Genomic DNA, 13,008 nt, shown 5'->3' on the forward strand with positions numbered 1-13,008 from the left:
ACAGTCGTCATCTGCAGTGATTTTGGAGCCCCCCCCCAAAATGAAGTCTGACACTGTTTCCACTGTTTCCCCATCTATTTCCCATGAAGTGATGAGACCAGATGCCATGATATTAGTTTTCTGAATGTTGAGCTTTAAGCCAACTTTTTCACAGGTATCCAATTTGGGATTACGGACCCGCGGATACCTCTTTTCTCTTGGAAACTACGGTTAAGAAGTGACTCTTGGAAGAAAAAAAATTCGCCAGGCTTCGAGATGGTCCTCGTTCTCCCAGAGCACTGCTGGCACGGGCCGAGAGCAAGATGGCGCTTTCCCTTCTCGCCTTTCGGGGATGGAGATATCCTTAACGTGAATCACGCACTTGGAAGGCATCCTTGCCATTACCCAAAATGGTGATTCCCGCAACCTCACCGTTTCCAGGTTTCAACATGGCTTCCGCAACCAGCGCCAACGGCGGTTAATCTCAGGACGCCTGCCGAACTCTCGAGGAAGTGGCGTCAGCGGAAGTGCGTAAACGGAAGTTGTTTTAGAAGTTAAGTCCCCGGCTCTACGTCCCGCCCCCGCGCTGCCGCCCCGCCCCCCGCGGCCCTGCGAGTAGAGCCAAGATGGCGTCCGAGTTGGAGTACGAGTCTGTACTGTGTGTGAAGCCTGACGTCAGCGTCTACCGGATTCCTCCTCGGGCCTCCAACCGCGGTTACAGGTACTAACTTCGAGTCACTGCGGCACGCGCTCACCCGGTCGGGCTTGACACTTTGTTTCCCAGGTAGCAGGCCGCCCGTCCGTGCCATTGCCGCCTCTGGATTGTTACCTTGCTAGCCTGACCACCTGGGTTTTTGTCACCTTTCCCCCTGCTGTTTCCCCACTCTGGACTGCCGACATCCTTGTTTCCGGCTCTTAAAAAAAAAATTACCATCCTCTACCCTCCCACCGCTCTCCCCCCGGACCCCTCTGGGTTACCCATCTGCTCCCCATTATTCTCCTCCTGTCGTGTCTGCGGCTTGGCCAGTCACCTTTCCTTCGCTCATGCCTGCGTCCTTCAAGTTGTCACCCTTATCGTCCCATCCCTACTTCCCACCCCCCGCACCCCCTATTTCCAATACCTGGTGCGCATTTGTTGGTGATTATTGTGTCTTAGGCCCCTCTCTGGATGAGACAGTTTATCTTTTGTGCCGTTCAGTCTTGCCACCAAATACCACCATCCACCATATACTATAGTATAGGTGATATTATAGTATTTTCAAGCCTTCCTTCCCTCTTAACTTCTCATATAGTTTTTACTTTCAGAGTTCACACAGCGTTTTATCTGGAGGGCTAACTAACCATTTTGTAACCCAATGACTATGAGGGCTTGAGGATGCTGTCTAAAGTTATGGACATGCAGTCCAAAGAATTAACTTGCAACTCACTGGGTTACCTGTTAAAAAATATGAGTGTGAGCCCTGGCAATTTAACAGCTATGTGATTTGATACAAATCTTTTAGCCTCTCCAAGCCTAAGTTTTCTCATCTGTAAAATAGAAAAAAAAAAAAAGGATGGGGGAGGGGGTGATAATAAAACCTACTCTAGCTATGTACCTTTAGAAGTTTTTGGAGAGTTAAATGAAATCATAATAAATGTAAAAATAATTAAAAATGAATTTCCTAAAAAGAATTCAGTAAACAGTAAAGCAGTCGATAAATACAGTATTTTGATTTCTCTCTCTGACTCACATCACCAGCATGATTTTCCTCTTGTCATTTGTTACCTCGGCTTAAAAATTACCCTCTCCCTGTGTCTTATGTTGTACTTCCTTATCAGAGGTTTGTTCATCCTGAATCAGTATCTCTGTGCTTGCTGACCTGTGCACTAGATCCTGTGATTACCTAAAAGGTAATCCTAATTTCAGGCTTTCAATCAGACCCCAGCTGACTGAATAAGACTCTACATGCTTTTTGATGATAGTCACGGGGACTAATACCTGTGAGTCAGCTGAGACCTCTTTTCCTTTGGCCAGCCTTCCTTGACCTTTTTGTTCTGGATTAGGTGTGCTCTGCGTCCCTCCATAGTGCTTGTTCTTGACTCTATCACTTGCCTGCCTTCTACGTTCTAATTGGTTGGTTGTTCTCCCAGTTCACCAGACTAGACCATGAACAACTTGAGGTCTTCTTAAACTTAGATCTTTTAAACATTTTCTAGGATCTAGCACAGTTTCCTGCACATAGTGGAGACTCTGTAAATGTTGACTGAAAAGAATTAATAGGTTACACTTAAATTAGCATTGATTAATCTGTTAAATAAGGTAAAATAGCTGATAATCTCTAACTTTAGGTATTAAGACTTCCTAAAAGATATGATACACATTGAAGTGGGTTTCAGTTCTTTTTCAGTCTGACTTTTTGCAGCTCTCTGAACCTGCCAGGCTCATGGAATTCTCTAGGCAAGAATACTGGAGTGGGTTGCAATTCCCTTCTCCAGTGGATCTTCCCTACCCCTGGACTGAACTCAGGTCTCCTGCATTGCAGGCAGATTCTTTACTAACTGAGCCACCAGGGAAGCCTTTTTCTTTTGCTTCACGCTTTTAAAAACACCTTTTACCCATCTGCATTCTCTGTCTTCACTTTTACTTTATCCTTATGTCAGTTAACTGCACTGACCCATCAAAGCAATTTCTTAATTTTCCTCTTTTACCCTTTTCCTTGTCATTCTATGTTTCCCATGCTTATTACTGACATTTTTATCCTACAAGAGGCTTTTTATATCAACCACTGTTAGTGAAGAGAGCAGAATAAATTTGAATCTTGAGTCTCATTTATTTGCTGGGTTATCTCTGGCAAGTCACTTAAATCTTTGAACTTTAGTTTTCTCATCTATAAAGATGGGTGTAATATTATTTACTTTGTGAGATTCTGTCAGTTTTCACAAGAATGGGCATAATAACTCCTGGAACAGGTGCTTGATAAAAATAGTGCTTTTCTGTCTTTGTGTAATCTTTTTTGTTTACCAGAACTCATTTTATATTATGAGCATGATTTATTCTCTAGGCTGCTGGTAAGGGAAAAACTGGACTTTATAGGAGTCAGGAGAAATGCTTTCTTTGAGATGAGAGGGAATAATTGACTTTGATTCACCTGTATAAACTGTTGATTCACCTGTAAAGCTGTCACTTCTTGGACTTTCACTGACCAGACTTATAGAAGGAGAATTTGGGTTGATGGGAAACTTACAAATGATTAGAAAATGGTTCTTAACCTATAAAACCTTTTTTTATTTATCATCACCTTTTTCCTCAACTAAATCAGTACTAACCCTACACTGTGTTTCAGTGTAATGAAAACAATACTGGACTGTAAGGTTAAGGATTGTTACTGTGTTATTGTCCTTTTCTTCTTTAGAGAGAGAGAGTAGTTGCTTCAACCTCCAGCCATCTCAGTGAGCTTCCCTGGTGTCTCAGTGGTAAAGAATCCCCCTGCCAGTACAGGAGATGCGAGTTCGATCCCTGGGTTGGAAAGATCCCCTGGAGAAGGAAATGGCAACCCACTGCAGTATTCTTGCTTGGAAAGTCCCATGGACAGAGAAGCCTGTTGGGCTACAGGCTGTGGGGTCCCGAAAGAGTCAGACACGACTGAGTGAATGAACAGCAACAACACAGTAGGCTTTCTTGCCTATTCCATATAGCTGCTGTAAGATTTATTGCCAAGGTAGATGAAAATATGTGAAGTCTGTTTCGAAGACCAGTAAAAACCAAGAGTACCCCTGGCTAAGTCTGGGGAGTTGGAGAGGAGTTAAGGCTCAGGGCTGAGGGAAGCTGTTGTGTGAATATCCATTCACTTACTGAGAATTTGTTAAATATTGGCCACCAGACATACAAATAAACCAAGGAACCTGTCCAAAGAAGTGCATCTGGTAAACTTGTTCCTAGTATTTTCAGTAGCCCATTCACACTATGTCTACCTCATGATAGAAGAGTGGAGTAAGTAACGACTTACTAAAAAATTTTAATAGACAAGGACTTCTAGAGCATGCTCTGAACTGGATCAGATTCAGGTACTTGGGGGTCTTTGAGACAGGACATCAAGAGAGAAGGGCATGACAAAGGTGTATGTTGTAAAATCGTGTTCAGAATTTGTCCTAATTTAAATTTTCATGTCTTCCTGTCTACCGTTTGCTTCAGTTCAGTTCAGTTCAGTCACTCAGTCGTGTCTGACTCTTTGCGACCCCATGAATCGCAGCACGCCAGGCCTCCCTGTCCATCACCATCTCCTGGAGTTCACTCAGACTCACGTCCATCGAGTCAGTGATGCCATCCAGCCATCTCATCCTCTGTCATCCCCTCTTCCTCCTGCCCCCAGTCCTTCCCAGCATCAGAGTCTTTTCCAGTGAGTCAGCTCTTCAGCATCATTCCTTCCAAAGACCACCCAGGGCTGATCTCCTTTAGAATGGACTGGTTGGATTTCCTTGCAGTCCAAGGGACTCTCAAGAGTCTTCTCCAACACCACAGTTCAAAAGCATCAATTCTTTGGCGCTCAGCTTTCTTCACAGTCCAACTCTCACATCCATACATGACTACTGGAAAAACCATAGCCTTGACTAGATGGACCTTTGTTGGCAAAGTAATGTCTCTGCTTTTCAATATGCTGTCTAGGTTGCTTACCATCTTGTTTAACATATGTTTACCCAGGTATACTTTATTGTTACCTTCTTAACTGCAGGTGTTAGTCTCTAGGTTCCCAAGGGATGAGTTATTAACTTTTACCTTGCCCTCCCTTTTCCACACTGCTTGCAAAACAGAATCACAAATGCAGTGTTTTGTAAAATTGGTTCATGTTTAAATGTCTTAGATTTCATTCACATTCATCTAGAACACAGATTATAAGTATTCAGTGTTTTGTAATGTTCCCATTTGTATCTCTAACCTCCTGTCTTCCTGAAGTCCAGCTTCATCTATGCACGTGTATACTCTGTATCTCCTCTTGAAAATCTGTTAGACATCTCCGACTTAACAGAGCCAATGCTGAACTACTAATCTTTCTTTTCAGAGATGTTCTACCTGTAGTCTTTCTCATCTCAATTATTGGCAACTCCTCTGTTTAGGCTAAAAACCTTGGCGTCATCCTTGACTTCGTCTTTGTTGTCTCTCTTTCTCTTCTACCTTGCATCCATTCATTAGAAAATCCTGCTGCCTTTGCTTTAAATATATCCATCGTCTAGTCACTTCTGCTTCTTTCTCTTCCTAGTCACCATGGTGACTCCCCCAGATTACTACAGTAGTCTCTTAGCTAATCCCCAGCTTTAGCGTTCATATTGCTGCATCTCTGCTCTGTGCAGCAAAGTAATCCTTTTGAAATAAAAGGGAGATCATGTCAGATCTCTGCTTTAATGGCTTCTCCTTCACTCAGACTAAAAGCTAGAGTTCTTACAGTGGCCTGCGAGACCCTCCGTGATCTGTCCCTCAGTTAGTTCTCTCACCTCATCTCTTTCTGTATTCTAATTACAGCGACTTCCTTCCTTGAGGGCAGTATAGCAGGCCTGCTCCCATCTTAGCATCTTTGCACCAGCTGTTTCCTATACCTGGAATGCTTTTCCTCCAGATAATCTGCATGGGTAACTCACTTCCTTCACATTTTGCTCACATTTCACCTTGTTAGTCAAGCTTGCCCTGACCACCCTTTTGGAAGCTGCAACCTATTCATTCTCCCACTATCTTCCTGAGCTCCTTTTTCTGCCCTAGCATTTTCTTTTTACCCTCAGAAGGTGCATTTAGCACCTTCTGAGCTATTAATGATTTTACATATTTATTGTTTCTTTTTTATTATCTATCTCCTGTTAGACTGTAAGCTTCCTGACAGCTTTAAACTTTGCTCCCTCTTGTATCCCAAATACTTAGAATAGTGCCTGTGACTTAATACACACTCTGTAAATATTGATTGAATTCAGTGAAATATAATACATTTAGGGATTTGGGAGGCTTCTGTTACCCAGTATATTTCATTTAGTAGGTTTGTTGTTCCCTGATCAGCAAAATACTATTATATAAAGTACTATCCTCAGTATGAAAATAGTGTCATTGTGATAAATTTTTAAATTGCTTTTTTGGGTAAGTTTACATATTTTTATTCATACTTATTGGACTTCAGTAGTAACATTTCTTCTATTTACTTTGGACTGTGTGTAACCTGAGGCATCTTTGTAGAGAGAATCATGAATTAGTCTTTTGACTATTTAATAGGCAGAAAGAGTAAGTAATTCAGAACAGGGAAATAGAAATATGGCAAATGATTGTGTGTAGGTTTTTGGTAAATTAAAGACATAGACCCAAGGCCTGAGACTTTCCATTTTTCTATCCTAGGGCATCTGACTGGAAATTAGATCAACCCGATTGGACTGGTCGCCTCCGAATCACTTCAAAAGGGAAGGTTGCTTATATCAAACTTGAGGATAAAGTTTCAGGTGATCCACTGGTGACCCTCTACCATATTAAGGATATTGGTTTGGTGTTCTTTTATAAATATCTTCAGATTGGAGTGGAAATGCTTGCTAATTGAATTTTAGACTTTTTGCTTCCTTTGCTTAAAGAAGTCTTTTTTCTTACGTGTCAGGGGAACTCTTTGCTCAGGCACCGGTAGAACAATATCCTGGTATTGCCGTGGAGACAGTGACTGATTCCAGCCGCTACTTTGTAATCCGGATCCAGGATGGAACTGGTAAGGGGTTGGGGATTTTGAATGAATCGAGATTCAGCAAATCGTTAATGCACATCAACGGAAGTGTGTCCCAGTGCATTTATCTTACTTCAGTTTACTAAAATTTTTCTTCTCTTTGTCCAAAGTTTCCAGTTGCTAGAGGAAAAGGATTACATGTTATTTGTAATAGTTATAAACACAGATTCAAGAGGTGATTAAAAGTAGACGTAAATAAATCAGAATATATGTCTAATCAAAGAACTGGCAAATACTGCCTGTTCATTGTTGCAAGGTTTTTTGTGGGACTAGTTTACATCATCTGTGTTTATGGCAGGCATCTTTTCTCCAGTCAGAGGCTGGCAGACTTTCTTTTAAAGACACAAGATAATAAACATCTTTGGGCCACATGGTCTCTCGCAGCTACTCAGTTCTGTCACCATGGTGTGAAAGCTGCTGTGGATAATGTGTAGACAAACTGGCATGGCTTTGTTCTAGTGAAATTTTATTTAAAAAAACAAGCTCTGGCAGTATTTGGCCCGTGGGCTGTATGCAGTTTGCCAATCCTGAGAGAATCTTTCACATTCACACAGGTTGTCTAGTTATGGTAACTATTATATTTTCATTGGGTAGCATTTGCCCCAGGCATGCTTCCTATTGGGAGGATTCTTATCCTTTTCACAGGGCGAAGCGCTTTCATTGGCATTGGCTTCTCAGATCGGGGTGATGCCTTTGACTTCAATGTCTCTCTGCAAGATCACTTCAAGTGAGTGAAGCGTGTCCTGAGTTACCAGGTTGAGTGTATGGGGAATGCTGCCCCTCCATTGAGTGGGCACGGTCTCTTACCTCCTGCTTTCTTTACTTGGTTGACTAGGTCTTGTGACTGTGATCGTCCTGTTTGCTGTTTTCTCCCATTATCTTTGTATCTGTTCTATACTTAGAGCTAGAGTATGTTTTTAATCCACTTTACACTGGTTTGGGAAGATGCTGCTGTTTATGCCTCTGGGGAAGTTGCCCGTAGCTCTTAGGGGGCTGAGGAGGGGCATAACAGAAGCAGCAGGGCTTTCTGTGAGAGAGTGGGGAGTTACGTGCCAGAGCTGTCATTCCATGTAACTGACAGGTTTTGTGCCTTTTGCGGTATTTCTTCAGCCCATTTGCTTTTGGCTTAGCTGTGGTGAATAGCACCATGCACACTGGTAGGAAAGGGCAGGTTTTTCTGCCTCAGAACTTTCTGAAGTTGTGGAAAGCCACCCAGTCAGTGAGGGGGGCAACCCAGCCTGCCCCGTCAGGGGTGGCCCTCAATCACGGGGATGGGGATTGGTGGCCAGGTGCCCCCTTGTGGAGGGACATGTTTAATCTGCCATTGTGTATAGTTCCCCAGTGGTATTGAACTCCAGTTGCCCTCTTCCTTGGCTTTTCTTCCTTTCCGTTCTACGTCTGATGTTCCCTTACTCTGCTTTCTGGAATCATGTTGCACATAAGTTAGCCACAGATTGGTGTGTCAAACTCTGCTCTCAGGGAATCGCAGTTAAAATAATGTGCCCTTTTATTGAAGGTGGGTTAAACAGGAATCTGAGATTTCCAAAGAATCTCAGGAAATGGATAGTCGTCCCAAGTTGGATCTGGGCTTCAAGGAAGGACAGACCATCAAGTTGAGTATTGGGGTGAGTATGGTTCCCCTCACCTCTCCTTATATTTCCATAAGCCTATGACTTCTCTTTCTTTTTCTCACCCTCCTTTTTTTCTTTTGTAGAACATTACAACCAAGAAAGGAGGCGCTTCTAAGCCCAAGACTGCAGGGACTGGGGGCCTCAGCTTACTCCCACCCCCACCTGGAGGCAAAGTCACAATTCCCCCTCCATCCTCCTCAGTTGCCATCAGCAATCATGTCACTCCACCACCCATACCAAAATCCAGTCATGGAGGTAGTGATGCAGGTAAATCTCTCTAATACTTTCAACGAAGAAATCATAGCTTGAGGTTTTATTGGTAATGACCTGTTTGCCAAAGAGAGTGTCAGTGGTTTTGCTATTATAGGCACTTGGCACTGACAAGTTGACTCTGGCAGCCTCCAGCAAGGGATTAAAGCTTTTCCAGTGAGCTGAGAGTCATGGTATCTGGTTGATTTTTTGGCTAAAATTGGGTAGATATTAAAAAGACTGTTTCCTTCATTGGACCTTGGTGAAATGCTAGTAGGCCCAAGAGTCAGATGGACCAAGATTTTAGTCATAGCTGTGTTAGTTTTTATCTGGCTGTGTTTGGTAACATTTAGGTTCTGTGAGTCTCAGTATCTTTACCTGTAAGATGGCGATGTAGAACTTAGCCCAAGACTGAGAATAAAAGGATGTGATGGCACCTAGCTCAGTACTTGGCATGTAGTTATCATTCAGTGAATGTTATTTCTCAGTCCTTTGCATTTCTTCACAGGGCAGTTGAGAGGAAATTAGACAACATCTGGATTTATGAGTACATTTTTGTTCTTCCTTACTGTCTGGTGGGAAACAAAAAGAAATAAAGTCATTTCCGTTTAAAAGATGAGATATTGGAATTTGAAAAGGAATTTTCCTCAGATTAGAGAACCTAGTGTTAGAATCTGAGAGTTATAACTTATATCATTAGTTATAGCTTAATATTATTTGTTTAAAATTATATCATTAATCAATTATAAGTGATTGCTTATAGGAACAGACCTTCTCTTTCTGAAATTTTTGAGGTAAAAGTGGTTCTAGGCTACTTCTTTTGCTAAGTGTTGCCAGAAGGCACTGAGGATAATATCTGAGATTTATTTATTTTTATTTTTTAAAACTAAACCTTTTGTTTTGAGATAATTCTAGTTTCACATGCAACTGTAAAAAATAAGAAATCCCATGTACTCTTTATCCAGTTAACCTCAGTGGTAACATTTTGCAGAATTGACAGTGAGACTGTTTACCGATCTTCCTTAGATTTCTTCTTGGTTAGTTATTCTAATTTGTGTGTGCAGTTGATCCTTGGACAATGCACAGCTTTTGTGCACTGACCTCTTGCCTATCCCTGTCCCATGCAGTAGAAAATCTGTGTATAATTTCACAGTCAACTCTCCATATCTGTGGTTCCACATCTGTAGATTAAATTAACTATGGATCATATAGTACTGTACTGAGTGTTTATTGAAAAAAGTCCATGCATAAGTGTACCCATGCGGTTCAAACCCACATTGTTCAAGGGTCAGCTCTAGTTCTGTGCAGTTTTATCAGCTGTAGGTTCCTGGATCCACCACCAGGCTCAGGACACCAAACAGTTCCACCAGGACAAGGATCCCTGTGTCCCTCATTTTTAAAACCACACCTTCCTCCCTCTTCACCCCCACCCCTGTTCCTAACCCTCGGCAATCAGTCACTAATCTGTCCTCCATCTCTTAATTTTGTCACTTCAGGGATATTAATGGAATCATGCAGTATAGAACCTTTGGGATTGACTTTTGCCACTCAGCATGATTCCCTTGAGATTCATCAGATTGTTTTGATATATATCAATAGTCTGTTTATTGCTGAATAGTAGTCCATCATATGGATGTACCACAGTATGTTTCACCCACAGAAGAACATTTGGGTTGACTGCATTTTTGGCTATTACAGGTAAAGTTGCCATGAACTTTTGTGTAGGTTTTTGTGTGAATATAAGCTTATGTTTCCCTGTTTCTGTTTCTTCTCTTACTTGTACTCAGGTATCCTTCTAGATTTGGATTCTCCTGCTCCTATCACGACACCAGCACCAGCTCCAGTTTCTGCAAGCAATGACTTGTGGGGAGACTTTAGCACTGCATCCAGGTATTAGTGTAGGGAGACCACCATCCTCTCAACTGGGCCATCAGTGATGTGTGCCAGTCTAATGATATCTCTGATCTGGGAAAGCAGGGCATCTGTAGGTCATACCTGGTGTTTGGCAGGAATTCTAGGTAAGGAGTGCAGGAGTGCTGGGATGGTGGCATAAGATCACTATGGGATGGAGCTTGGGCTTCCCTGGTGGCTCAGTGGTAAAGAATTTGCTTGCAGTGCTGAAGACACAGAAGACATGCATTCGATCCCTGGGTTGGGAAGATCCTCTGGAGAAGGGAATGACAATCTACTCCAGTATTCTTGCCTGGAGAATCCCATGGACAGAGGAGCCTGGTGGGCTACAGTCCATGGGGTCACAAATGGTTGGAAATGACTGAAGCTACTTAGCATGCATGCATGCAGGCAGGATGGAACTTGAGTAGCCTGGTGCAGGGCTTGGTGAGCAGAATTGCTCTGAAGTACAGTTTCAGGAATTCTGGGCAGAAATTTCTTGGAAACTGTTAAGAATGGAGTCCCTATCCTAATATGCTTCTGGCTGTCTCTGTTCTCCTCTCTTGCAGCTCTGTTCCAAACCAGGCACCACAGCCATCCAATTGGGTCCAGTTCTGAAAAGCACTGGCAGGATGTTCAAGAGAGACATGAAGAATAACAATGACTTTGAGGGCACCAATCTGAGAGGGGGGTCTCGGAGCCGCTTCCCTCCCCAGAACCAAAATCCTGGACAGTCGTTCTCATAGCTTCTCCATTGCATTCAGGCTGGTGGTGTCACCGCCCCCCGTGCTGTTCCTTGGAGTGCAGCCCAGAAAGTACTTCCCGGCTCCTGTTCCCTGTCAAGGCAGGGAAGTAGTGGGTCTCAGTGATGCTCATGGCTGGCTCTACAGGGCTCAAAAGGCCAGGGTCTCAGAGGGGAAGTAGTCCCTACCATCTCTAAAAGCTTTTCCCATCTTTAAGTTTGTATTTCAGAATCATCTCAAGACCCTGGCGTGCCTCTTTGTGAAGCCCTTTCTAGCAATTTCAGGGGAGACAAAAACCTTGGAACTTCTTTTCCATTATCCGAAGACTCTAAAAATGGACAGACTGACCTCAGTGTTTACAGATTCAGAATTTTGATAGGGGGTAGGTGTGAAGAAAGACCTGCATCTTGGGTCTCTGCTGTGTACCCTCCCCCAGGCTTGTCCTGTTGAGTGAACATCCATTGTGGGTGCAGCCCTCTTACCCTCTAGCGCGTTTACACGTTCCTTCCTGTGATGAGAGGGTTGTGTTGGTGGCGCTTCCACTCTTGTGTCTCGAACAGTACAGCATCTTTGATCAGTGGTTGTCTTTTGGATGAAGGAGGCTCAAGGGGCTGTGTTTTCCTAGTTATATTCTAGAGAAGCAGTCACTTTCTTGCAGCTCCATCTTGCTGCTGCCTCTGAAGCCCGGCGTTACTTTGTAATGGCCCCATTATTTGACTGAAAGATTAAAGGGTTTGGGGTTTTTAACCTCATTTGTAGAGTAGAGAGGTTGAATGCACTTAACAGTTGATCAGTACCCACATTGCCTTGCTGCCTGGGTATCTGGCCCCTTTTCATAAACACTTTGTGAATCCACCAGCTCTTCAGCAGAAAGCTGCTATATTACATGTATTGTCATTGATGAAGGAAGCTGGAGAGCCATGGCTTTAGCTGTGATAGATTTTGCCCAGATGAGGGCTGTGATTCTTGTCACCAGGGGTATGTCAGAAGCAAGTAGCTCCCCTGCCACTTTCCCTCTGTCCACCCACCATTCCTTTTACAACGCTGTGAAGGGGTCCCGCTCTTCGGTGAACGGGCTCCAGCCATCTGATTTGTCAAGGGGCGATTTTGAGAGTGAATGTGAGGATCTCACCTCTTCCCTTAGTACCTGTTTGGATATTACTGGCTGAAGGGAGTCCTTACGTTTAGTTTTTAAATAGATTCTCTCTCTTAGATTTCCTTCCTGACTCTTTTAGCTTTGGGTCCATTTTGTTTTCATTGCTTCCCGTTCCAGGCAGCTCTATTCTTACAGAGCCATGGCAGGACATTTAAAAATTCCAATAGAAAACACTAGAAGGAAAGTCTATAGAATCACTAGTGACTAATAACTACTGGGAACCTATTTTCTCAATCTTCCTGTATGTTGTGTTCTTTGTATTCTCAAGATAATATATTATGTATTTGAATTGCTGAAAAATTGAAAATGATGTTTAAGATATATGTATATAAAGCATATGTATGCTGTATTGGTGCAATAATGGTAATTAAAAGTACGGAAAACGGTAGTGTCTCTTTTGTCTTTTCATTTGCTTGTTTTTTTAATTTAAGTGATCCAATATAGGTGGGCCAATAGGTAATAAAAGGATACTTTATTAACTCTTTTTCAAGAGATGGAGCCTTTAAGAGGTGAAGGCTCGACTTCTGTCCTCATGGCTCTCAACCCACAGAGGCTCGTTGTAGAGACTGTTTTTATTATTTGCTGGTACAGTTAATTTCATTTGCTTCAAGTTATCTTCGTGTTCTAGGCCACCTTTCATATTC

At 42.8% G+C, this 13,008-nt stretch overlaps 1 protein-coding gene across 1 annotated transcript; it reads left to right on the forward strand.

Annotated features, from left to right (window-relative positions):
• Nucleotides 1-503: 503 nt before the first annotated feature.
• On the forward strand, nucleotides 504-12,750 carry NECAP1 (NECAP endocytosis associated 1). The gene is made up of 8 exons (XM_069585802.1): nucleotides 504-700; nucleotides 6,326-6,426; nucleotides 6,576-6,680; nucleotides 7,341-7,422; nucleotides 8,212-8,320; nucleotides 8,410-8,593; nucleotides 10,363-10,465; nucleotides 11,035-12,750. Exons 1-8 carry the CDS (start codon nucleotides 606-608, stop codon nucleotides 11,081-11,083), a joined length of 828 nt encoding a protein of 275 aa, XP_069441903.1. The 5' UTR covers nucleotides 504-605; the 3' UTR covers nucleotides 11,084-12,750.
• The last annotated feature ends 258 nt before the right edge of the window (nucleotides 12,751-13,008 follow it).

The sequence above is a fragment of the Ovis canadensis genome, chromosome 3 (assembly GCF_042477335.2).
Source record: "Ovis canadensis isolate MfBH-ARS-UI-01 breed Bighorn chromosome 3, ARS-UI_OviCan_v2, whole genome shotgun sequence".
Classification (NCBI taxonomy): Eukaryota; Metazoa; Chordata; class Mammalia; order Artiodactyla; family Bovidae; genus Ovis; species Ovis canadensis.